This window comes from Felis catus, chromosome B3, assembly GCF_018350175.1.
Source record: "Felis catus isolate Fca126 chromosome B3, F.catus_Fca126_mat1.0, whole genome shotgun sequence".
NCBI lineage: Eukaryota > Metazoa > Chordata > Mammalia > Carnivora > Felidae > Felis > Felis catus.
In genome coordinates, this window is record NC_058373.1 from 32,825,752 (window position 1) to 32,853,105 (window position 27,354).

The following is a 27,354-nucleotide window of genomic DNA, read 5'->3' on the forward strand; positions in this document are numbered from 1 at the left end:
TGGAGGCTTGACGAAAGACACAGAGCTAGTGTTTGGCCAAGAAGAAAGCCATAGATATGAAACACATTTTATCACTTGATACATGTTTACTGACTAATGTATTCACTAAAGAGAGGATCTTCCTGGCACGTTTTCCTCTTTTCTCCCCCTGTAAAAAACTGAAACTCCTATGCTGACATTAACTTGTCACACCACACATCTGACAGTGTTTGATGAAAAAAGAAAATTCTAAAAGAACCATTTTTACCCATTAACGAACATAAAACCACGGGTCCTGATGACAGGGGGATACCTGGAAGAACTTTTAACTCCACTTCATCGCTATACTTCGGCGGCCCGCCGCTCTCAACTGTGCAGCGGTAGAGCCCTCCATCTCCTTCAGTGGCGTTGCTCACAACCAGTGTCCCACTTGGAAGTTTGATGACTCTATCATCCAGAGGAAGAGGCTGTCTGTTCTGTTCCCACCTCACAAATGGGACCAGATCCACACTGACTTCGCAATTCAGAACTGCAGTGTTCCCAGCATAAACTGAAGAAGGTTCTGGTTGGCTAGCAAATCTTGGAAGACCTGGACAATAAAAAAAAGAAAAGAAGAAATAAAATGTAGTTAAATGTGACTTTAAAATGCAGTCATGGGAACCAGGAGAAAGCTGGCCCCTGTGGCCATGAGTGGAACCAGGGTCCAGACAAAGGTCTGTGGGTCAGGAAATTGGCTACAACGCAGATACAGGTCAAAGAGGCAAATGTACTAGGGATAAACGGAATCAGATTCCTCACAGTTGGAGAAGCAAGGTATAAATATGGAAAAGCAGAGGGCAGAATAAATCCCATATTCGTATTGGTAGAACTGAAGTATCAGTTTAAGCTTACAGTTTTATGTGATTATACAAATATAGTTAAATGTATATATAAATGTAAATGTATATATGTATAATATATATACATTTCATAGTCATTACAAACAGACATATGTATATGTGTGTGTGTATATATATGTATATGTATATATTCTGGACTCTCTCTGGACAGAGCTAGGAGATATACACATACGTGTGTGTGTGTGTGTACATGAGTGTATGTGTGTGTACAAATATATATGAGATATACACATAGGTATGTATGTGTCTGTATAAATATAAACAAATGTATATGTGAATGTGTGTGTGTGTATATATATACACACATTTCCTAGCTCTATCCAGAGAGAGCTCAAAATCAATGCCACCTAAGTAGCAATGAGTAGATGCGGTGACACAATCTTGATTTCTAAATACATTCTCCAGTACAAGGAACCAATGCTCCTTGGAGAAGAAGTTCATTCTAGGACTAGAATAAGGAAAGTACAAGATAAACCTGGAACATCCTATGACAGAAGTAAGGAAGCATTCAAAGAACAACATGAACATATCAAAAAGTACACAGAAGTCAGACTGAAGGGAGTTTCCTCTAGCTAAATCTGGGATGATGATAATTAACACAGAAAAGAATAATGAATAGATGCTAAACTTGTTGGTGAAAGATGGATGATGAATAGGATATTATTAGAGTATCAAATTAGCTCTTCCCAAAATACATATTACTAGTTAAAGTACAAAATATTTAACTTTACAGTGGAGAAATAGAGCACTAACTTTCATTACTTTGTTAATATAGTCCATATTATATATATTTGTTAATACAGTCCATGTTAACAAAGGGATGAAAGTTAACATTACAAGTAATGGAACAAAACATCGTATGCTTCCTGATAAGATACACTCAGAAAAACACAGCATCACTTACTTCTGTGATATTCCTCCCCAAAATGCAAAACCAGAATCTATTCATAGGGGAAAACCAGAAAACACAAAATGAGATAAGGATAAACTAAAGAATGACTGGAGACCAAAAGAGCCTGAAGAGACACAACTACCAAATAAAACATGTAATCCTGGACCAGAAAGGAGTGGGGGAGGGACAAAGATACTGTTTTTGGTTTTTGCTATTAAGAACATTATTGAGGCAACCAGTGAAATATGAACAGTACCTACAGTAGTATTGTATTAAGGTTAATTTCCTAAAATTGATGGATGGTTGTTTAGAAGAATATCTTTGTTTTTAGGAAATATACATGGAAGTATTTCAGTGGAGGCAGTGTCTGCAACTTACCTTAATGGTTCAGAAAAAAAAAAAAAACTGATTCGGGTCTGTGCCTATTGGGGGATAAGAAGGCAGACATGGTAAAGTGTTAACAGCTGGGTGATCTGAGTGACGAGCAGATGTAATTTCTTGGTTTCATTCTTGCAATAATTGTATGAGCTTGAAATTATTTCAAAATAAAATGTTAACAAAAAATGCAGTCATAAATACTCTGTAGATACACGCAATGCAGTAGTTAAGAGCCTAAATTCTGGAGTCACGCAATCTGAATCTGCATCCCAACTCCACCACTTGACGGCTGTGTGACGTTAGCAAGCTACTTAACCTGGAAGCCTCAGTTTCTTCTTCAATAAAATGAGAACAATAAGAGGCCTCATTGGATGTTAAAAAGGTTAATACTTAACACACTTCATATAAAGCACACTGCCTGGCACATACTCAAATACTAGCTACTGTTATTAACAGTAACATCTGAAAAGATTCTGAGATGCTAACAACACAACAAAATGTTTCTTTAAAGACTAATGACCATAGTAAATTATGAGAAACAGTTCTAGGTTTTGTAGTTTCATGAAGGAGAATTAATCCACATGGAAATGGCACATTTGCAGGTTGTCTAGCTTCTGAATAGGAACACATCTACTCTTCGCTCAGATCACTCAGCTGGTAACACTTTACCATGTCTGCCTTATTATCCCCCAATAGGCACAGACCTGAATCAATTTTTTTTTTTTCTGAATAGGGAAAGCAGATTGAGGAACTAGTACGGACATATGAGGCAGAAATCGCTGGGGCTTCCTGTGCTCACAAGCAGGGGGCCAGTTTGTCCTGCTACTTCCAGAGACTTGGAGTGGGAGCGAGACACAGGCTTGACAAGAAAAGATTAACAGTGTCTGTATTCAGACCACCCAATTCCTCCACCTTTAGGCACAAAACACTCACAGCCAGGCTACTGCCCAGGCAGTAAAACAAAAATTTCTACTGTGGAAAAATGAGTGCAGAGAAGACTTCTCAAATTTCATTTTATGAGCTACCTAGTGTTCTTTCAAAAATTCCCCTTCTTACATGACTCAGCCAGAATCGGTCTGTATTGCTTGTAACCAAAGAACACTAACCAATGTTCTTTTAGAATGGCAATTTGGTAGTCTCTTAAAAAAAAAAAATTTTTATTGAGATACAATTTATATACCATAAAGTTTACCATTTAAAGTCCACAATTCAACAGTTTCTAGTATGCACACAAAGTTGTGCAACCATCACTATAATTTAATTTTAGAACATTTTTATCATCCCCCAAAGAAACTTTGTACTCACTTGCAGTCATTCCACATTCCCTGTACTCACTCACCCAATCTCCTGTGCCCTTGTCTCCTTTCCCCCATCCTCAGCCCTAGAAAACCACCAATCTACTTTTTGGCCCCCTGTGTTTGCCTATTCTGGACATTATATATATATATATATATATATATATATATATATGTATATATGTATATATATATACATATATATATACATATATGTGTATATATATATATATACGTATATATATATACATATATATATATATACATATACATAATGAAGTCACATGATCTGTGATTGGCTTCTTTCACTTAGTATCACGTTTTTCAGGTTCATCCATGTTGCAGTATATAGCACAATTTCATTCCTTTTTATTGCTGAATAACATTCCATGTACGTATTTACCACATTTTGGTTATCCATTCAACACTTGACAGACATGTAGGTTGTTTTCACTTTTTGGCTGTTACAGGTAATGCTGCTATAACAAGTCATGTACAATTGTTGTACATACTGTCTTTTCATTTCTCTTGGGTAGACACCTAGAAATAGAATGGCTCAGTCATATGGTAACTTTATGGTTAAAATTTTGAGGGAGAGCCAAACAGTTCAGTGCTCTTTTTAAAATTCTACACACACACACACACACACACACACACACACACACACACACAGTATAGCCTATGATCCAGCAATTAGTAGAATTACTTATTCTAGTAATCTATTCTACAGAAAAGATTTACAGAAAAGAGTGTTCACTACAGTACTGCCTATAATATCAAACAATTTTTATCCATGTAACTGCTCATAAAAAGGGAATCTTTAGATAATCACAGTATATCTATACAATGGATACTATGCAACTATTAAAAAGAACTTCTATTCATCTCTTAGCTCAGATATTACCTTCTGATACTCAAGGCCATGAGTGAGTTAAATAACTCTCCTACAGAATCTTGTCTGCAGCCAAAGGACTGATTATACTATATTAAAATTGGCTGTTTACATTACATTAGGCCAAAAATATTTCCTGAAGGCTTTGAAAGCTAAAAAGAAGGCTGGACAAACCTAGCAGAGTAGAAAAGAGGAAAATGTAGAGGACAGGCTTAACAAGCAGTGGGGAAGCCATGAGCAAAGGCCAGAGACCAAGAATAAAAGGGATTTGAAATGTTCAGTACTGGCAGAGCTTAAAATGTGCTGCAGGTGGTCCTGCTGACGAGGGTAGAGGGCAGGCACAGGCAGGGTGGAATGTTGAGAAATGAAGCTAGAGAAGTGGAGACTAGCTCATGAAAAGACACAAGGCCTGTAAGAGTTTAGACATCAACTTGATGTTGTCACTGAGGAGCTACTGAAGGGTGAGAAGAGAGCCCTGACCACTGGACTGGAAGAGGGAAAGAATGAGGCACCAGATGGTTACAAGGTTAGGGATGGTGAGAAGTGGCCTCAGGATCACATACAAGAAACCAGGAAGCAGAATTCACTGGATTTGGCAACTGGCTGTGGGAGACAGCTGAGAAGAAGGAGTTACGATTAAAGCCCAGCTTAAAAATGTAAACGATAAACAGGAGCTCACCTAAGTAACAGTGTAGGGGCAGTCATCATGCTAACTTATCTATCAACAGGTTGGAGAAAGCCTGACAAGTAGATTAGAGGAAGAGAGGAAGGGAGAGGGGGAAAGGGAAAAAGGAAGGAAAGAAGGGGGGAAAAAAAAGAGAGGAAAGGCTAATTATCAAAAGAAGTGATTCTTTCACCCTTTTCTTTTTCCATCCTCAATCTGTGATTATGGAATAATTACAGTAGTTCTATATCACACTCAAATTCAGCTTTGAGTATCTGGTTCCAAAGAGAAAAAGTGTCATACTCTGAATGAATGAACAAGTATACTGTGAAGTGCGCAGGAGATGGGGAACCATCACCCTAGAGTGGCAATGAAATGGGAACTATTCATGCAGTCATATTGTTTTTACATGTTAGCATTTTACCAAGACGCGTATATATATATAAGACTTAAACATAATACAATTCAAAAAAATTTTTTTAATATTTATTTTGAGACAGAGAGACAGAGTGTAAGCAGGAGTGGGGCAGAGAGAGAGGGAGACACAGAATCTGAAGCAGGCTCCAGGCTGTCAGCACAGAGCCCAATGCAGGGCTCAAACTCATGACCCGTGAGAACATGACCTGAGCTGAAGCCTGATGCTTAACCGACTGAGCCCCCCAGGCATCCCAACATAATACAATTTTTGTGCAATGTGACCCTTAACAAAAACTACTTCATCTAGTACTCAAGTGAAAAAACATGGACCTGAGGAATATAAGTATCTAATACAAAATAAGCATGACTTACTCAGTTTACACTTTCCATTATTCTTCAAATAAGAATGTTCTAAAAGGGAGTGAATATTTCTCTTTACAACTTTTTGTTCTTCACCTTAATACCTATATCCTATAGGTTTTTAAATAATCCAATTAAATGTCAGTTCCTTGCTTGGGGCATAAAGGAACCAAGATTCTGACTATCCTGCAAGTCTTACAAAGCCATACTAAATTGTTATGCTGGGGAAGATAATTTAGCAATCAGTGAATCAATTTTCCTATACAACTTCCTCTGTCATTTCCAAGTTAGAAAAAAAAGAACTGACTCAATACTTCAAATAGCAACTGTAAGCAATTTAAATAATAGAAAGGGGCAAAGTGCTGCATTTTACTTCCTACAGCACTAAGCAAGTCTTAGCATAATCCCATGCACACACTAGATGCTCAATTGGTATTTGTTAAATGAGTTTATTTATGGTAATCAGTTAAGTGAAAACTCCAGGATGAGAATGCTTTTTATCAAGATATACCTTTCATAAATTTGAAAATATACATAAATTACTTAAAAAAAAAACTTACCTGCTACTGTGAGCTTAGCTGTTCTGCTGACAATCGTTCCAAGGCTCTCAACAGTGGCCACACACTGATAATAACCTTCATCAGGTTTATTGTGTTTGGAATGCACCACATTGCTGATAAATAAAGACCCATCTGGGAGAAGCTGGCGTCGGTCATCAGATACTAAGTTTAAAAAAGTCCCATCTTTTTTCCATTCAATTTTTGGAGAAGGCTCAGAATATGCTGAACAGTTCAATATAACAGAAGAGCCTCTAACTGAGAGTGTATCCACTGGTTCTACCAGAAAGTAAAATGGAGTGAATGTTCGAACGCTGGATCCTATAAAAATAATGAAAAGAACAAAGTTAAGCAAAACTTTCTTCTTCTATTTCTGTAAGAAAATATAATTTGGACAAAAATTATTGTCGAATAATTATGCTGTTTGGATATGATACATAGTAACAGTCATTTCACCATGAGTGTCTAATAAAATTTCTTTTATGAGGAAATCAAAATTTGACCCATTTAGAAGATGAGAAAAAAAGACCCTGCCAGATGAGATAATCATTGTTAAATTACATGAATACTTCAAACCCTACAATGGGATTTATAAATATTTAAAATTATTGTATTCAAAGTGAACTTTTCTATGAAACATAAAGGAAGCATAAAATTGAAATGATTCTTTGTTAGTAATAAGGTATGTTTACTGGCTGTATTTCTTTCAAAATTCACCATACATACACTTTGTCCATTTTTCTAGTGAATCATTCATCCTATTGATTTGGCAATCTTTGGGTATTATCTATCATGTTTTGCAAATACTCCTTTTTCCATTTTGAATTTATTTTTATCGTAAGAAAATAAATTTTAACTACACAGAAATAAATCTGTTATGCTTAAGAAGTTTTTATCCCAAGATTATAAAAAATTTCAGCTTTGTTTTGTGCTAGTACTCTTGTGATTTCATTTAAAAAATTTCTGCTATAACCCTTAAATTCTGAGCCAAAGAAAGCTTTCCAAGTCCAAGGGTTACCTCTTTTTTTCAAGAAAAGTACTAACCAACTCCCTTGCAATCAGATTACAATCAGTTGTAATCAGATTTCTTCATGTGAACAATTAGGGAAGTTTAGTTAAATAAATGAAACCAAGACTGTTTTTAAAATATATCTACACACCCCTTTATCTAAATTTATTTACATTGTAAATTTAAGGATGCAACTAGCTCTTTATTACATTATGAAACAATAGTTCTAACTAAATACGAAACACACTGGCAGAGGGAAGGGAATAATGTTTGCTTGTTTTAAAATTTTCTGGGGCAACTGGGTGGCTCAGTTGGTTAAATGTCCGACTTCGGTTCAGGTCATGATCTTGCAGTCCGTGGGTTCGAGGCCCGCATCGGGCACTGTGCTGACAGCTCAGAGATGGGAGCCTGCTTCAGATTCTGTATCTCTCTCTCTGCCCCTCCCCCACTCATGCTCGCTCTCTCTCTCTCTCTCTCTCTCTCTTTCAACAATAAACATTAAAAAAAATAAATAAATAAAAATAAAAAATAAAAAAATAAATAAAATAAAATAAAATAAAATAAAATAAAATAAAATAAAATAAAATAAAATAATTCTAACACTTACAATGCTAATCAAATTCCAAACAGACTAATCATCCTTCCCCAAAAGCCAGAGATGGGTCCCATCCCTATTTGATGGTTATGAAATTGATTCTTCAAGACTTAAAACTCTTGAAAATAACCTTGGGAATTTTTCAAAAGTAAGCTGAGGTGATTTGCTTCTTATTACAGTAAAAAATGTTATATTGGTACTATAGCAAAATAAAAATATCAACTCAAGGGCAGTACAAAATGACAGCTAAACTAAGAGAAATTACTCTTACACCATTCCTGTGTAACATTACATCTTATTATACCACCCAAATTAAACAATTCAGGAACTTAAGAGATAAATGTATTAGACTGGCAATCAAAATATGCAAATTAACAATTTTAAATAATTATTAACAAACCAAATTTAATTTTAAAATTTGGACAAAGTTTCTGCCATTTAAAAAAGTAATAATTACATAAATGTAAATGTTCTACAGCTAAACACTCTATCATACTTTTGATTTTCTTTCATTTTAAAAGTCCGTATCAGCCACAGTGAATAAGAGTATATGTCTTCCAAGAGTTTTTTAAATTATATGAAAGTTCACAAATGCCTTTGAAAATCAAGGCACTTCAAATTTTACAAATATGTACTCTACATTACTTAGAATACAGCATTACTTAAATACTTACATAGATCCTCTTTGTATTTTATTCCCTCAGTAAACAGGCAGTGACCTAACATATTGTTCCTTCACTTAAAATCCCTCAAAGGCTTGCCACTGTCTTTTACAAAAAGATCTAAATAAACTCCCTAGCTGGACTTCCATGTGACTGTATGACCTGGCCTCTGCCTACTCTCCAGCCGTCCCCCCCCCCCCCCCCGCCCCGTACCACTGTCCCCTCACCCTGTAAGGCATGCTGCACTCCTGTCGGCCCCTGCAGCTCCTACCCTCTTCACACAAGCCATTCCCACCACCACCCCTCCCCAATTAACTCCTAGTCCTCCTTCAGGCTCAGCTTCAATACTACTTTCTCGGAAATGCTGTCTGTCCCAGGTACCCAGACAAGATTAGTTTCATCCTGTCCCAAGCAGGCATGGCATACAGTACTCTACCTATACAACACTTCAAATGTTCTTAATCTTTAAATATTTGTAATAACTTGTTTGTTCAGGCACAGAAGTTCCCAAATTTTCTTGGCTCCTGGTGCCTTTATTTTCTTAGTAATTTTTTTCATGAATTCCCTAGGCTAAAAGAAATACCTAACAGTTCTGCTTAGGAATTAGTTAGGTTCAAACAAATGAAGAAATATTCATGTCCTAACAAGTTAGTACCTTGCTGAAAAAATAATACACATACACTGAAAAATACTTCAACTTTTAATTAACCACAATTAGTTATTATGGGGTGTGTACACCTACTGGATACTGCACGTGTTCTCAAACCTTGAAATCAGATTGGATACTGCCATCCTCATTTCCTGCTCCACAGTGACTTTTGCATGGTACTTGGTTTTTATCCCAGCAACCACCAAAACCCAATTTCACAAACATCACAGCACTGAAATGAAGATAGCACAATCAAATGTTGAAACTGGGAACTCCTCTCACCTACGAGTCTTCACAGTGTCCAACAGATGTCGCTGTGTTTCCCTAGACAGCTTACAATATGCCTGGGAGTTCTGTGAGGTACCTGGGGTATGTCGGGATATAGTTTGGGAACTAGAGGCTCACAATCTTTCTACATATCTTTATTCTCCATATTCATAATGTCGACTTACCACAATCGATGGTATCTACCTTTACCAGCTTCTAAAAATTTCCATTGCTTGAAGTATTTATTTCCATTCCAATACTAGCCATTAGTATCACTATCTTTTATGATAAAACTAATGAACTGGTTTTTGCAAACTTTGATGAGTCTCTAAAAAATTATATATAAGAGCAAAGAAAGCCAAGAAGAGCGAAAATAATTTAGAATAACAAGGTAAAGGGACTGCACTCATCAATTTTCAGTATTTATTAAGCCACTATGGCTCCAGAGCAGGGATAAACAGAGCCACATAACAGGTTAGAGAGTCACAAAATAGAGCTATATATATATATATTTAGAAACTTAACATTCATTAGAGGTAGCATTTTATATCAAATGGGGAAAAAGATGAACTACTCAATGAATGTTACTAGGACAACTGGTGATCCACATGGGAGAAAAACAAACCTAACGTTAACATGGTTCTATGTATTAGACACTGCTCTAAACATTCTCTACAAACTAACTACTCGTTTAACCCCCATGACTCTCCTATGAGATAGGTACTATTATTCTCATTTTAGAGGAGAAAACAGAAAAAGGAGAAGCACAGAAGCACAGAAATGTTACCTTGTCCAAGGTCACACAGGTTATAAATAACAAAACCAGAGCCTGTGATGTTAAACACACTACACTATAATGTCACTCATATACATATAGAAAAATACGTTCCAGGCCTATGAAAAAATTAGTAAGAATTTTAAGAAAACACAAGGATAACCCTCAAGTCAGATAACCTTTAAAAATTTTTTTTCATTGTTTATTTATCTTTGAGAGAGAGAGACAGAGCATGAGTAGGGGAAGGGCAGAGAGAGGGAGACACAGAATCCGAAGGAGGCTCCAGGCTTCGAGCTGTCGACACAGAGCCCGACGCGGGGCTCAAACTCACAAACTGTGAGATTATGACCTGAGCCGAAGTCAGACACTCAACCGGCTGAGTCACCCAGGCGCCCCGAGTCAGGTAACTTTTTAAATCAAAACAGGGAACTTCAAAGCTAGAAAAGATAGATATGCTTCAATTCATTGCATTTATTTTTTTCTATTTTTTAAATTTTGTTGAGAGAGCGAGAGAGAGAGAGCTCATGTATGTGGGAGAGAGGGAGAAGGAGAAAGAAAGAATCTTAAGCAGGCTCCACGCTCAGCATGAAGCCCAACGTGGGGCTTGATCCCACAACCCTGGGATCATGATCTGAGCCAAAATCAAGAGTCGGATGCTCAACCAACTGAGCCACCCAGGAACCCCGCATTTAAATTTTAAAAAAAATTATGGTAAAATATCATAACAAAGCAAAATACGACAAGGCTGGGAGGAAATATATCATATGTAACATAAAGATTTTAAAAAGTCACACCACTCAATAGAAAAGTGGAGGCTGTGTTCCAATGAAACTTTATAAAAACAAGCAGCAGGATGGATTTGATCCAGTAACTACAGTTTACTGACCCCTGCCTTAGAATATTTAGCCAGCAAAAAAATAAGTTAGCTATGTTTTAGCTGATCTGGAGTGAATTCTGTGAAAAGGGAACAATACGGACAAGTACAAATAACGAAATGTCATGTGCATATGACTGTATGAGCACTGAGAAAGTAGGAAAGTGTATCAGGTTATTACTGTGAGAAGGAGGATGGAAGGACATGGAGGGGTGGGTAGATAAAAATCCTCAAGCACCTAGAGAATAATCTCATGACAAAAATCAGCTGGTGTGTATAAATATTATTACGTGTATGTGGCAGTTCTGTACGTTCACGCTTGTGTGAATACATAAAGGGACACATCTTTTAAAAACTAGTCATTAAAATGCAGATTATCTCAGGATGGTGAGATTTCAGTTAACTTTTAATTTTTTCTTTCACCTTTGCGACTGCATGAATATTTTACATAAAACATAGTACTGCTGAAGCAGAAAAAAAAGCTATTTTCATTTTTATATGTAGTCTGCACAGGAAGGGGACAATATGAAAAGTGTGGGGCATATTTACATACTGACATTCAAAAACTGTCAAAATATATAAATAAAAAATACTCAAGTTCAAAATGTGTACAGTATGACATAAAGTATAAATATATACATAAAATATAAATATTAAGATATACGTAAAATATAAAAATATATATACACATATGTGTGTAAGCATATATTTAAATGTAAATAATGTAGGAGAAAGGCTAGAAGAATAAGCACTGAACAGTATAACAGTGTTTTCTCCTGTGGAAAGTACTTGATTCAACTACTGACAGAGTGCATACAGGGGGAAGGCTTTTTACTCCACGGATTTCTGTATTGCTTACTTCTTAAAATATAAACAAATGCTTATCCATTCTTCTTGTCATCTTTTTATTTTTTAATAACAAAATAACTTCTTGGTGGTGGTGGTAAACAATACTATGCTAGCAACATAATTTTTTTTTTTTTCTTAAGATCTATCACGGTTTCTCTAACCACTTTTCCTTTGTCACAGTTAGAAGAGTTATCAGACACTAACTCCTTGGCTGATTCTGTATAAAAACTGGCCTATACTTCCCACCAGGGTCCTAATTCCCTATCCACTTAAGTTTGCTTAATTTGAGTTTACTATGACCACAGTCACTATACATTATTCTGAAACAGGCTTAATGATCCTGTCTTATCTCTTCTACACTCCCAGGTCTCTGCAAATTTCTCACATTTTAATGGAATAGCTCTCACTTCTTGATAGACTATTCCTCACTTTTTGATAAAATATTTCACACTTCTTGATAGAATTCCATCTTATGAAAGGAAAATATCCACAGGGAACTTATTTCAGTTGTACTTCCCCAACCCCCAAATATCAACAAATCATACACTCACTGCACACCAGCGTGGACAATAATTCTAAATTTTATCATGCCCGGAGTAAAAAAATAACATACAATATTTGAATACCAGCAGAAAAAAATGCCTTATCACCCACAGAAGTTCTAAGTTTGACAGCAGCAGAAATGCAGGATGGAAAGATAAGCCTTTTTTACACACCTACCAATGCAAGTATCCTGTATAGTTGTTATTCATACTATGAAAATTATGTCTTCATTATAAACTAAGGAGACTAATGTCAAAGGGACTTCATACTTTACTCCTTAATAACATTACTTCTGACCACCCTATCTTATCCAGTCTGTAAATCCTACATTTCATCCTTCCTGACTCTTTAGTGTCCACTAATCACCATATAGTTCAGGCTTTCCTGCTTCGAGTTCAATTTATAATCAGAAAGTATAAAAATTAGGAAGTAAAACAATACTCCATTCAAAGGACTCAACAAAATAATACATTCACGTTGTTGATTAAGAACAAGCAATACTTGGGGCACTTGGGTGGCTCAGTCGGTTAAGCGTCTGGCTCTTGATTTCAGCTCAGGTCATGATCCCATGGTTGGTGAGTCTGTGTCCTGTGTCAGGCTCTGCACTGTCAGCACGGAGCCTACTTGGGATTCTCTCTCCCCCTCTCTCTCTGCCCCTCCCCTGCTTGCGCATACTCTCTCTCTAATAAATAAACCATTTTTTAAAATGTCCAAGAACAAGCAATACTTCAGAGTTCAATGTCTTCCACCCTGTTTTGCTACATAACAATTAGTGCTCCCAGCTCCAGAGCTCATCCCCTGTCTGCTCTAAACAGCCAGTTCTTCCAAAGACTCAATTACAGAACATGCAGAACTCTTTTCCTGGGATTTCAAGTAAGGCAAGTGGTTAGTTGTTAATATTACATATGGCCGGTCCTACTTTCCTGATAAACATATGCTTTGAAGAACTTTGATGGTACTGGTTAAAACATTAAAAACAGCGGACGTCAACTTCTAAGCAAAGCTGAATCTGAAATTCTTTTTCAGGCTACTACTATCCTAAAAGGGAAATTCAACTTGATTATTCTCATTTGTAGCATCTACTTTCCAAACTATTCCCCCAAAACAAAATATATTGGATTTGTTTATTCAAGAAACATCTGTTATAGTAAGAGTGCTTTCCATTTCTTTATTATTCAGCCACTCCCCTCTCCCCACCAAAAAAACCAGCCATGGTGGAAAACTCTTTTGTAAAATGAAGTCAAGCAGACATGACTTTGAATTCTAGCTCTGCTGTTCTAGTTAATTTCTCTGTGTCTGACATTCTCTTATAAAACAGGAAAAAGAATGCCATGCCCTCCTTGCATGAAAGTCTCCACGAAGACAGGTATAAGGCACCAACCTCATTGCCTGGCAGGTAACAAGTCCTCAATAAAAAGTTAACTATTCAATTAAGGAGAGCACTCATGCTGAGTATTAGGGGATGAATCACTAGATTCTATACCCGGAACTAATATTACACTGAATGTTAACTAAAATTTACATTAAAATTTGGAAGAAAAACAGGAAAAAAAAAAAAGTTCAACAGTCCAAAAACCTACAGTATTTTCTCCCAAACTGCTAACATCTAGCACCATAGTTTTCACCAATCACATTTTACAAAGTGCCATGCATAACATGGACCTTATTTTTTCATTTTGAACCACATTTTGACAATTACAATTACATATAAAATAATATTAAGTGATCTTAAAATTCAAGTCTGATCATCTTTCTCCTCTGCCTAATTTTTAAACCACTACTCCTCAATTACAGTGAATGTAAAACGTAAATTCATCACCACGGCATGCAAAAAGGGCCTCAGATCTAGTCCCTGCCTCTCTGCAACCTAATCTCACATCGTGCTCCCACTAACTCAATAAGCTCCAGTCCCATTATTCAATTTCTTGAACAAGCCATGTTCTTTCCCCTCTGAAAGTCTTTGCATTTGCTGTCCCCTCTGCCTGAACTTGCTTGCTCTGCACCCACTCTTCCCGTCTCATCTTCTATGTTTCAATGGTCACTCCTACAAGGCCTTCTCTGACAACTATCTCTGTGAAGGTCCCAGTCTCCTAATCCTACCCTTTACATGCTCTTTTCTAGCAATTCACTTTCTATCAGGGAAGATAGGCCTTAAAAACAGAGAGAAGGCTAGACTTTATGAAAGTCCTGCTTATTTGTACCTTCATTTGTTTTTGCCTTTTGTTTGCATTCTTTTCAGGATCCTACAGGTCAGAAAGGCTCCTGGGCCAAGATGTAATTACGTATTAGTGATTCTCAGTAACTTTGCATCAAGTCTCTACTGGTTTTCTAAAATCAGCCTCAAAAATTTATATCCTGATGATTTCAAATCTGTCCTTTGTGGGGTGCCTGGGTGGCTCAACCAGTTAAGTGTCCAACTCCTGATTTTGGTTCAGGGTCATGACCTCAAGTTCATGAGTTTGAGCTCCATGTCGGTCTCTGCACTGACAGAGTAGAGCCAGCTTGGGATTCCCTCTCTCCCTCTCTCTCTGTGCCCTTCTCCCACACACTCTTTCCCTCTCTCTCTCTCAAAATAAATAAATATTTTTTAAAGCACCAAGAAACAAATCTGCCCTTTGTAAAAATGTTTCAATAACACTTTTTAAAGTATCATTAATATTTTATGGTAACTTCTATACAATTGTCAAGATGAGTAGGCACAATCTGATAACCTAAAAATAATACCAACCACCAATGTCCTGAATAGTTACATGGAAATTTTCTAAGAGTTGTCCTAGAGAATTATGTTAATAAGTCTTAGTCAACATGCCAACAATATTAGCAATACTTATATTTCAGCTCAAAATAGGAAAATCTGAACTGGTCATTTTTCATTATGCTAGGTGAGAAAAATGTTAGAATCTTCATATTAATTACATAGAACTTCCACGAAAATATCTTATGAGCAACTTTTTGTTATTTGTGGTAAGAAGATTTTCCTAAGAGTAAGACATTTTACCCAATACTTGATGCAGCGTATTTTCAACGTCTGAAACAAAGTATTTTTCAGTTCCACTTTTGCCTACTATACTGATGAAAATATGGGCTCAATGATAATATAATGTAAAAAGTAACTTGCAGGTACATTCCAAAGGTATGAATTGTGACACTGTTTTATACTGTATTTTAATACTTCTTTGATTATTAAGTGGTATCGTATTTTTCTACCATGAGCAATACAGTATTTTACTAGCATTTTTGGTACAAAATGTTTTATCACAGTAAATTGTTAAGTTCTTTTTCAACAGAATATCTCCTTTGCAGGCCTTCATTAAATACTTCTTCTTTTTTTTTAATTTTTAGTTTTTAGAGAGAGAGAGAGAGAGAGAGCGAGCGAGCAAACATGAACGGGGGAGGAGCAGAGCAAGAGGGAGACACAGAATCTGAAGCCAGCTCCAGGTTCTGAGCTGTCAGCACACAGCCCAAAGTGGGGCTTGAACTCATGAACTGTGAGATCATGACCTGAGCCAAAGTCTGACACTTAACCAACTGAGCCACCCAAGCACCTCCATTAAATACTTTTTCAATCATCTATAGTTACTTTGACCTAATATGAAAATGAATAGTTATTACAGTTATTTGTTTTAAGTTTATTTATTTTGAGAGAGAGAAAAAAAGAGACAGAGCGCAGAGAGAGAATCCCAAGCAGGCGCAATGCTATCATGGCAGAGCCTGATGCAGGGTTTGAACTCACAAACCATTGAGTGAGATCATGACCTGAGCCAAAATCAAGAGCTGGACACTTAACTGACTGAGCCACTCAGGTGCCCCGATAGTTATCTATTTTAAAACACATTCTAAAAAACTCTAATACAATTACACTCATGAATATACAGGACTGCCTCTACTACACGTGCTAATATCTCATCTTACTGCTATAATTATATAGGCTTTTGTAGTAGAGAGGTATTTATGGGTTTTACAGAGAGAAAGTTAACAATCCTGACTACTGTAGCTCTCAACCTTCTGTGAGGTTTTTTAATCATAGTGACAAATCTTTTAATAACTCATTGCCATCTGCAGAGCTATCAGGTTTTCCCATTCATTTCAATGAATTATGGTGATGACAGAACACTTGAAATCAAAACTGGCCTGGAAAATCTACTTTATCTTACTGGCTTATAAATTCACCACAGAAGACAGAAAGTAAGAGACTGAGGGCAAGAAACAGTAAGATCCAAAACAGCAAGGGATCTAAGATCTAGTCCTAGCTTCCCTAACAAAATACAAGCTTACTTCTAAGAATGAGAATTACAGGACCAAGTCCAAAGATATAAAAATAATAGTTTTCATTTACCGAAAAGCCACTACTGTTCTAGTGCTTAACCTATATTAAGTCCTCCAACCCTTGTTGTAGGAATTATTATCCTCATTTACAATGAGAAAACTGAGCCACAAAAAGTAATTTGCCCAAAGCCATGAAGAAAGTAAGATTTGAATCAAATTAGTCTCTGGCTTTCCTGTGCCCAAGATCATAACCATTAAACCTGCACTATCCAATATAGTAGCCACTCGGTGACATGTGGCTACTGAGAATTTGAAATGTGACTAATCTAAATTAAGATTTAAGTATAAAATACACATAAGATTCAGAAGCCTTAGTGCATGCACATACACACACACAAAGAAAATAAAACATCTCATTAATAATTTTTATACTGATAGTATCTTAAAATATTTTGGATATAGTCATTTAAATAAAATATATTATTAAAATTAATTCCACGAGTTTCTTTTTACTTTTCTAATGTGGTACCTGGAAACTTTTAAATTATGTATGTGGTTTGCACTATATTTCTCCTTGTCAGATGCTACCCTTCATTAATATGCTTTAAAACAAATTCTTTTTAAAGAAAAAAAAAGTTGCATTGTTTCTGCAAAGGGTAAAAGATTATGAATGATGACAGTAGATGTGAGGGATCAAAGCAAAGCAAAACTCTTTTTGCTGTCAAATAGAAACAACTGGTCTACTAACTAAACAGTAAAAACTAAAAGATTTTAAGCAACCATCAGCACCCTCTCTTTAATACCTACTCGGAAATGTCTATTTAGAAACTCAATTTTTTAGAAACTTTTAATCAAAAATTGCAGAAAAAAATCAATTCTTTATTGATGAAATGGGTGAGAGGTTTCTGCAATTCACACAATTTCAGAGTGTAATCCACAAATTACTTATTGATTACAAAGGATAAAATGTACCTTCACATGGGACAGAAATCTTGTGGTCACCACCTTAACTAAGTGATCAAATTCAGTATTAGCAGTAACGACACAACCTGACATGATATGTGTCCTGATGGGATGCAGTAAGAAGAATTATTATATTGTTTTATTATTATTATTATGTTAGAAAGAGAGAGAGTGCATGAGTGGGGCAGAGGGAGAGAAATAGAGAACCTCAAGCAGGCTCCACACTCAGTGAGGAGCCCAATGTAGGGCTTGATCCTGTGACCCTAGGATCATGACCTGAGCTGAAATCAAGAGTTGGACACTCAACCAACTCTTTTAGGCCAAAGAGATTACTTTTCCTTAAATTTAACTCTCCTTGGTTAATTAATTCCACCTTTCTGAATTTCTTGTGTTCTATTGCCTAAGAGTACATGCTACATGTCGCATAGTTTCTGGTATTTTTATAATTCCTTAGATCATCAATAGCCTAATGCAGAGCTTTCCTCTCAAAGTTTTAATATTGTGAAAGTATCTATAAATAAGGGTATTTTCCTATATATCAGTACCATTAATCACATCTAAGAAAATTAAAATTCATTCAATAATATTGTTTAATATACTCAAAATTTAAATCTACCCAATATTCCCTAAATGTTCTTAAAGCCCAAGGCCGAACAAAACTTCACTTAGTATTGTTTTTGTTTCTTTAGTCTCTTTTCTTTTTTTCCTAAGTTTATTTATTTATTTTCTGTGTGTGTGTGTGTGTGTGTGTGTGTGTGTGTGTGCAAGCAGAGGAAGGGCAGAGAGAGACAGAGAGAGACAGAGAGACAGAGAGAGGGAGGGAGGGAGAGAGAATCCCAAACAGGTTCCATACTGATGCAGGGCTTAAACTCATGGACCATAAGATCATGACCTGAGCTGAAATCAAGAGTTGGATGCTTGACCAACTGAGCCCCTCTTTTGTCTCTTTTCATGTAGAACAGTCCTTTTGCCTTTGTTTTTCATGACACTGACTTCTTTTTGAAGAGACCAGGACAGCTGTATTATAGAATGTCTTCAATTCTAGATTTGTGGAATTATTTCCTCAAGCTTAGATTTAGCTTAAATACTAATCTCTTTGGCCTAAAAGATACAGTGGGCATTTGTTTGTTTCTTTAGTATTTCCACTGATGCTTTAAACTACTTGACATCATTCCAATAAATTCCTTTTTTGCTTAAGTTAGTTAAAATCTGTGATGCTTACAAAAAGTACTTAATTGAAACTCTGGGTACATAAGATTTTTAAATAAATATAATACCACATTTTCATATAATTGGTTACAAACTGATAAAGTGACAGCACTTTAAGAAAAGTGTTCCAAGTATTCTGCCAATTTCAGATAATCTACTATTAAATGTATATTTTAGCTATTTGAGGAGAAATTTTTCTGATTTTAGGACCAAGGCCTTGACCTTTATTATTATTTAACAATTTATATGTATTATTATTTAAAATAACTTATTTTATTTTTCTATTTTTGAAGTTAAACATCACTTCTCACTCTTTCTAAAGTGTACCTCTAATAGCCTTTCATTACCTCAGCTCTGTTCAAGGAAACTAGATAAAACTAAAATCAGGTAGAGTAAAAGGCTCTGAACAATAACCTAATTACCACAGCTCACTATATCCAAAAAGGTGCAATAATTCTTAGCAAAATTTCAAGAGCTGAAGTCAGTAACAATAACATCAAAGGTTTATGGACTTCAAGGGCTTATTAAAATAATAATTTATACACTAGTTTTCCAAAAAAATTATTAAAGATCTACGTATAAGAACAAAAATTTGTTTATTATTTCTTACTTCACCCTAATCCACTCCCATCCCCATAATACAAGCATGATAAGAGCAGGAACCTTGTCTGGTATCTCTAGTGGGTACTCAATACACATTTGTTGACTGAATGAAGGATGCTAAGCACCTTAATTACAACAGGAAGACACTAGTACCCTCTCTTAGAGTGCTGACAGTGGAAACACACAATGATATAATCATGGCTCACAAAAACACAATCATAACAATGTGGTGGGAACCGTTACAGGGTCTGTACAAGATGCAGAGAAAGAAACAAACCAGGCCTAGACAGTCAGGGAGGACACCTATGCAAAATGTGATTTTTAATTTTTTTTTTTAACTTTTAGAGAAAAACAGTGCAGGTGGGGGAGAAGGGCAGAAAAAATCTCAAGCAGGCTCCACACTCCACATGGAGCCTGATGTGGGGCTCGATCCCACAACCCTGGGATTGTGACCTGAGCTGAAATCAAGAGTCGGACACCCAACTGACAGAGCCACCCAGGTGTCCCCAACATGAAACCTAAGGGATTAGTAAGAGCCAGCTAGTAAAGAGCAGAATGCATCATCAATGGAGCAGCAGGTGCAAAAGCCTAGAAACAAGGTGGAAGAGGCAAAGTACTCAAAGAAAGTCAGAAGTGGGTAGGCAAGGACCAAACTATAAGGATTTTTATATGCTAAGAAGTTAGTAAGCAGGCAAGGGCTTTAAGATGAAAAGTGAAGATCACATTTACTTTTCATAAGTGAATGCTTATTTACTTTGCTTGCTGCCAAATGGAGACAAGGCTGGAGAGAAGGAAACCAGTTAGGAAGCCACTGTAGTTATCTCCGTGGAAGCCTGATAAAGCCCTATTTTGGAAAGTAGCAATAGTGACTAAGAGGCGAAAGATCTGAGGAATTCTTAAGGTCCAATCAGTAAGCCTTGGAGAATGATTAAATGTGGAAGTGAGCGTGAGTCAATGTAGAGTAAGGGCGGTGGAGGAGTCAAAGATGACTGACAAGTTTCTGGCCTCAACAATGGCTGAATGGAGGTGCCAGTCACTGAGGAAGAGGACACAGTCAGGAAGATCATGGTGTCTGCTGTAGATGTGGGAGTTTAAGGTGTTTATGGTACATGGATGTGGAAGACATACAAGCTTGGAACTCAGCAGAAATTCATGTTGAATTCACAAATTCCACTCAGGAGACATATGTTGAAACTGAAGTTGCAAGAGAAAATGAGATATAATAAGAAATGTAAAATATGAAGCCAAGATCCACATTCTGCGAAACACCAACATTTAAGAGAAAGGCAGAAAAAAAGCCTGCAAAAGTCACATAAATTAGAGGACAAGAAACCGGCATCCCAGAAGCCAAAGAAATATTTCAAGAAGGTACAATACAAATGGACAATACAAATGGACACTCACTCACTGGATACGCAGTAAGAAGTTCACTGACGACCTGGGCAAGGACAAATTTAGTGGTGTCATGAAGACAGATGCCACATTACAATGCACTCAGGAACAAGATGGAAAATGAAGAAACAGAGCTCATAAAATGTGCAACAGCGCTTCTCAAATTTTAGTTTGTATACCAATCACCTTGTCAAATCCTTAAAATTCAGACTCCAGTTCAGTAATTCTAGGGAGGAGCCTGAAATTCTCCATTTCTAACAACTGTGCAAGTGATGTGGATTCTGCCAGTCCGCAAGCAACATTTTTGAGAAAGATATAGAGACCATTTTCAAGAAGTCTGGCTGTAAAAGGCAGAGGAGAAATAGACTGGCAAATAAAGAAAATCTGAGCTTGGTCATCTTTTATATTCTCTGTAATGGAAGAGAGACTGGAGTATGCTGAAAGATGGACAGAACCAGAAGAGAGGGTGAAATCGAATATTCAGGCCAAAAGATCAGGATTCAGGCTTCTGGCCATAATGAAGTAACAGGAACTAGACTTACCATCCTGCCATAGACAACTAGGAAACTGGACAAAAATCAATGAAACAATGCTTTTCAGACACTGGACAACATGAAACACAGGACTGTGACCCCTGAGAGAGAGGAAGCAAACAAGATGAGCCCTAAAATCACCCCATCTTACAGCCTGTAAATATCCTATCTTTCCAGTCCTTAACATGAGAAGGGAAAAACAAAGAGACCTCTGAAATTTCACAGTTAAAGAAACAGATCAGAGTGGGGAGGCCAAGGTTACTACAATTTGCAGAGTACAAAAGAGGAGGGACCTGCAAAGAGAGAATGATGCACATGAACTTTGGAGTTTGGCAGAAGAGTCCCCTCAAATCTGTGGATGACTACTAATGTACAGATGAGGGGACTGAAATTGTACAAAGTATATCTCCTAACCACAATGGAATTAAACTAGAAGTTAGTAACAGATAGCTGGAAAACTCACCATGAGATCATGACCTGAGCTGAAATCAAGACTCAGAAGCTCTACCAAATGAGCCACCCAGGTGCCCCTAAGCAACATACTTCTAAATAACTCACAGATCAAAGAAGAAATCACATGAGAAATTACAAAATGTTTTCAACTTAGTGAAAATGAAAATACAGCATGTCAAATTTGTGCAGCGTAACTAAAGTAATGCTTTGAGGGAAATTTCAAGCGTTAAATGTCTATACTGAAAACAACGTCAGACAATTATTCTGGATCAGGGAAAGGACACTTCTTTTGTTGTAACAGGAAGGAAAGATGAGGATAGGAGTAAGCCTGGTGTGGGGTCCTAGGCGCCACACTTCATTGCTCGTACAGTTGCTGACGGAGGAGGTGAGTATGACCGTTGCTGCTGTGGGTAGGCTGTGCTGTCGGGAAGGGTCAGAGGTCTGCAGGTGATGGCAAACATCTGAAAGGGCTGCAGTGAGAATGGAAGGGCGCATCAAAAAGGGAGAATGGGATTACTGGGCTGCACTGTGGGAACAGTTAGGTTGGTAACTGTATTTAAAGAAGTGCCAGTGTGAGAACAGGGTTTTGCAGACTATAAAGGGAAGAGAACGCAGACATTTAAAACTGAAGTTCTCTAAGAAGAGGAGTAGCAAGCAACAATGAAGTAAGAGGTCTGAAGATATCAGCAAGTGGTTGTCAATGGAATCTACGACAGACAGGGAAGGAAATACACAGGAGTGAACTGAAGTGGGTAAAACTGATGCCAGCACAACGGGAGAAACCTGGGAAACCGGGAGACTGGTGAGGCTGTGGCACCATTTTAATAATATCTCAGCGCTGCCGAGGGATGATGGGCCAGGGTGCAATTCTGGAAGCCGGTGCTTGAAGTGGCAGGAAAGAGAAGCCACCGGAGACGAAGAAGTTGAAGAACTGAAAATGACAGCAGAAAGTAAGCCAAACAGACACATTTTCCACAACATGACAGACTTGCAATGAAGACTATAAAACAAAACCTAAAGTTTTCAATGAATGAAAGTGAGTATGTTAAGTACACGGAGAACGGAGAACAAGCAAAACCGTTAAGATTTAGTGGCCCACATCTCGAAAGAGCAGCAATTTTTTTTTGAGTAATTATTTCACATTTTTGAAAGCTATTTTTTCCATTATTCTTCAGTAATCAGCTATGTTTTAGAGAGCTGATACTGCTCTAAATATTGCAAATAGAGGACTTTTTTCACATGGAAAACAAGCATTACAGATTTTATGTGACTATACCACCATATGTTTACAAACTGTTACCAAGTTCAGCTAAAAAAAATTTTTTTGAGTAAAGATGCATTAATTCTTGAATGTAGAAAACAAATTGCACATGAATAATTTATTGAAAGCTTTTGCTGTCAGCAGCTTTACTAAACAGAAGTAAAAATTTATGAAATCCCACAGGACAATCTAACAAATATATGCAAAAGAGAAGAACATAACACCAAAAATCCTTAATAATGAATCTTATAATATCAAAGCTATTTTCTGCAAAGAAAGCTGTGCATGCACAAGCTCTCACTGCAAAATAAACAGGTTTCAGAAAGATTGTGTCATCATTTCCCAAGGTCTGTAGACCAGGTTCTAGAATTCTTCTTTCAGCTGTGTCTTTAATGACAGAAATAAACTGAATTCAAGAACTTGTTAATTAGCCTAAAGCTAATTCAAGCCTATGTTAGTAAGCTGTCATATTAAGTCATGAATTCATATTTCATTAATTGAGTTCTTAATCTCTTGATAGCATATTTCTGATATGAAGTAATCCTGCGGGGGGGGGGGGAGGGGAGAGGAGAAAAGAAGACTTAAAAATCCAAGAAAGATGTTAACAGCATCAGAAAGATAAGACACAAACTCCAAAATACTCACAATGAAGCCACATATATATCAAGCAAGCAGCTGTAAATACATTTGTGGGAGTAAAATAAGACTTTTCTGTGCTTTTGTAACTGCCTACCATTTTCACACAGATGTAGAATTAGTTACTAAAATGAAATGCAAATGGTCCTTAATCACTTTAAAAGATACTCAACCTCACTCATAATAAGAGAAATGCAAATTAAAACTACACTGAGATACAAATTTCTCACCTACTGGCAAAAATCCAAATGCTTAACAACATACTCTGTAGGCAAAGTATAGGGAAACAGGCTAATGGAAACGCAAAATGTCATATCCACTATAGAAAAAAGTTTGCAACATCTAACACAATTATAACTGTATTTGCCCCTTGACTTAGTAATCCTATGTCTGTGAATTTATCCCAAAGATACACTGGTCAAATATGAAAATAGGTACAAGCAAGACTATTCACAGCACTACTACATGTAGTAACAGTCTGGAAACAATCTTGATGTCCAACAACAAGGCACACACTGAACACACTGTGGTACACGGACACAATGAGGTACTATGCAGCTGTAAACAGGATGACAGAATAACTTTATCTCTGTAGTAAATCAAGTGAAAAAGCAAGGTTGGAGAAAAGTGGGTATATTTATCTAAGAAAGGTAGGATATTACTAGACATACACACACACATAATTTTTAACCCATACAAGAGAGGAAATATGGTTAGCGGAGATAAGAAATTGAAGCTGGATGTCTCTGAATAGAACTTGTTCATAGATTTGACTTTGGGATTGTGCAAATATTTTACATATTTAAAATACAAAACTGGGGCGCCTGGGTGGCTCAGTCGGTTGAGCATCCGACTTCAGCTCAGGTCACGATCTCACAGCTCATGAATTTGAGTCCTGCGTCAGGCTCTGTGCTGACAGCTCAGAGCCTGGAGCCTGCTTCGGATTCTGTGTCTCCCTCTCTCTCTGGCCCCAACCCACTCACATTCTGTCTCTGTCTCTCTCAAAAATAAATAAACATTAACAAAAAATAATAAAATAAAATAGAATAAAATAAAATAATAAAATAAAACAAAACAAAACAAAATAAAATAAAGTAAAATAAAATAAAATAAAATACAAAACTAATCTTAAAAATCCCTAAACACTGAAAGCAGAAGTGAAACAAACTTAAATCTCTAGTTGTCATTATAACCACCCAGACAGGAACTAGCGTAAGAGAATTTAAGAACACAACAACCAAGCTATACTCAGTGGAATATGCCCTAAGGACCAAAAGAATAGCAAATTTTTTTAACTGTTTTAATAAACACTTTGTTGCAATTACTATTGGTACTGTTATTCTGAGACTGGTATGTGAACATGTGTGTTGTAGAATAGAGCAAATGAGTCATTTCATTAACATCACAGAGAACAGGATTCCCAGTATGGAATAAACACAATATAGATGAAAAATCAATGAGGTGATCTGTCAGAATGACTAAAATCAACAAGACAAGAAACAACAGGTGTTGGTGAGAATGTAGAGAAAAAGGAATACTTATGCACTGTTGGTGGGAATGCAAACTGGTACAGCCACTCTGGAAAACAGTAAGGAGGTTCCTCCAGAAAGTTAAAAATAGAAATACCCTACGTTCCAGCAATTGCACTACTGGGTATTTACCCAAGGAATACAAAAAGACTAATTTAAAGGGATACATTTACCCCTATGTGTATAGCAGCATTATTTACAATGGCCAAGATATGGAAGCAACCCAAGTGTCTATCGATAGAAGAATGGATAAAAAAGTGGTGTGTGTGTGTGTGTGTGTGTGTGTGTGTGTGTGTGTGTGTGTGTGTGTGTGGAATATTCAGCTATTAAAAAAATGAAATCTTGCCATTTACAACGACATGGATGGAGCTAGAAAGTATAATGCTAAGTGAAATAAGTCAGTCAGAGGAAAAAAACCCATGAGTTCACTCATATGTGGAATTTAAGAAGAAAAACAAATGAGCAAAGGGAAAAAAAAACGGGGGGAGGGGGCGCAAACCAAGAAACAGACTCTTAACTATAGAGAACACACTGATGGTTACCAGAGGGGGGTGGGTGGGGGAATGGGTTAAGTAGGTGATGGGGATTAAGCAGTGTACATATTGTGATGAGGACGTGTTCAATCACTAGATTGTACACCTGAAAATAATTATACACGTATGATAACTAACTGGAATTTAAATAAAAACATTTTTTTAAAGCCAATATAAGTGTAAAAAAATTAACGATCTTAAGGCACAATCTACATGCTATAAAATTAATGTACTCATTTTTAAGGTACAGTCAGATTAGTTTAGAAAACTGCATATGCCATGTATGCAGCCCCAACCAAGAAAGACAACCTCCACTCAACCCAAATTGCCTTACCTCCCCAGGCAACTCACCGACTCCCCCAGGCCACCACTGTCAGTTATTTTTTCCTGTTTAGAACTTTATGTCAACGGGAATGCGCAGTCCCGTGTGTCTGACCTCTTTCATTTGGCATAATGTTTGGAGATTTATCAATATTGTTCTTTTTAAAGTATGCAATAATGCTATTTGCAAAAACATGGATGGAGCTACAGAAAACGCTAAGTGAAATAAGTCAGTCAAGGAAAAAAAAAAAGAGAGCAAAGGGGAAAAAAAGAAAGAGAGAGACACACACCAAGAAACAGACTCTTAACTATAGAGAAGTGGTGGTTTCCAGAGGGGAGATGGGTGGGGCTGGATTAAATAGGTGATGGGGATTAAGGAGTGCACTTGGCATGATGAACACCTGGTGATGTACAGAAGTGTTGAATCACTATAAAAAAAACCAATGAAATAAAGTAAAAAACCATCTATCCCTCAGTTTTAATCTTAAGAACCAATATGAATTCGTATTTTACTTTTCTAAAAAATATGTATTTCCTAGCTCACTTGACTGAAAAGACCTAGTAACAATGACCCAGCCAGTAGCAATGAATACTCTCCACATAGATATTTTGGCTCTAAGCTCCATTTTCCACACAAAAGAATCTTTAAAAAACTGGCTAATTCCGGGTGTGCAATTGGAACATGAAATGAATCTGCAACATCTTGTCAGATCAGAAAACAAAAAGCTATCAAATGATGACTAGGGTCATCACAACAGACTTAAGAAGTTTTTACTGGCCAAATATGGCACATTTAAGCATCGATAATGATAATAATGCAACAAATTGAAACATTCAAATATGCTGAATTCCATTACTTTATAATGTCCTCAAAAAACCAAAACCAAAAAAAAAAAAAAACAAAAAACAAAAAACAAAAAACCCCACAACTCATCACCTTTAGAGAATGTTCCAGAACCAAACCATTATTTTGAAAACTGGCATTGTAAAAGTGAAAGAACTAAGCATTTTCCTAATCAAACTGTTTCTTATGGCAACAAAACTGTTGATGAAAGTAAGTTTCTCTTTATATAAGTATTCCACCTAACAAGAAGGGAAT

The 27,354-nt window shown here is 36.6% G+C and overlaps 1 protein-coding gene across 8 annotated transcripts in view; it reads right to left on the minus strand.

Annotated features, from left to right (window-relative positions):
• NEO1 (neogenin 1) overlaps positions 1–27,354 on the minus strand; it is a 240,748-nt gene that overhangs the window by 166,462 nt on the left and 46,932 nt on the right. For all 8 annotated transcript variants that reach the window (XM_023255073.2, XM_023255081.2, XM_023255080.2 and 5 more), the window contains exons 2-3: positions 6,337–6,654; positions 293–568 (exon numbers count right to left, since the gene is read on the minus strand). In XM_023255073.2, coding sequence (XP_023110841.1) covers positions 293–568; positions 6,337–6,654 — 594 coding nt within the window. The remainder of the gene's footprint in view (positions 1–292; positions 569–6,336; positions 6,655–27,354) is intronic.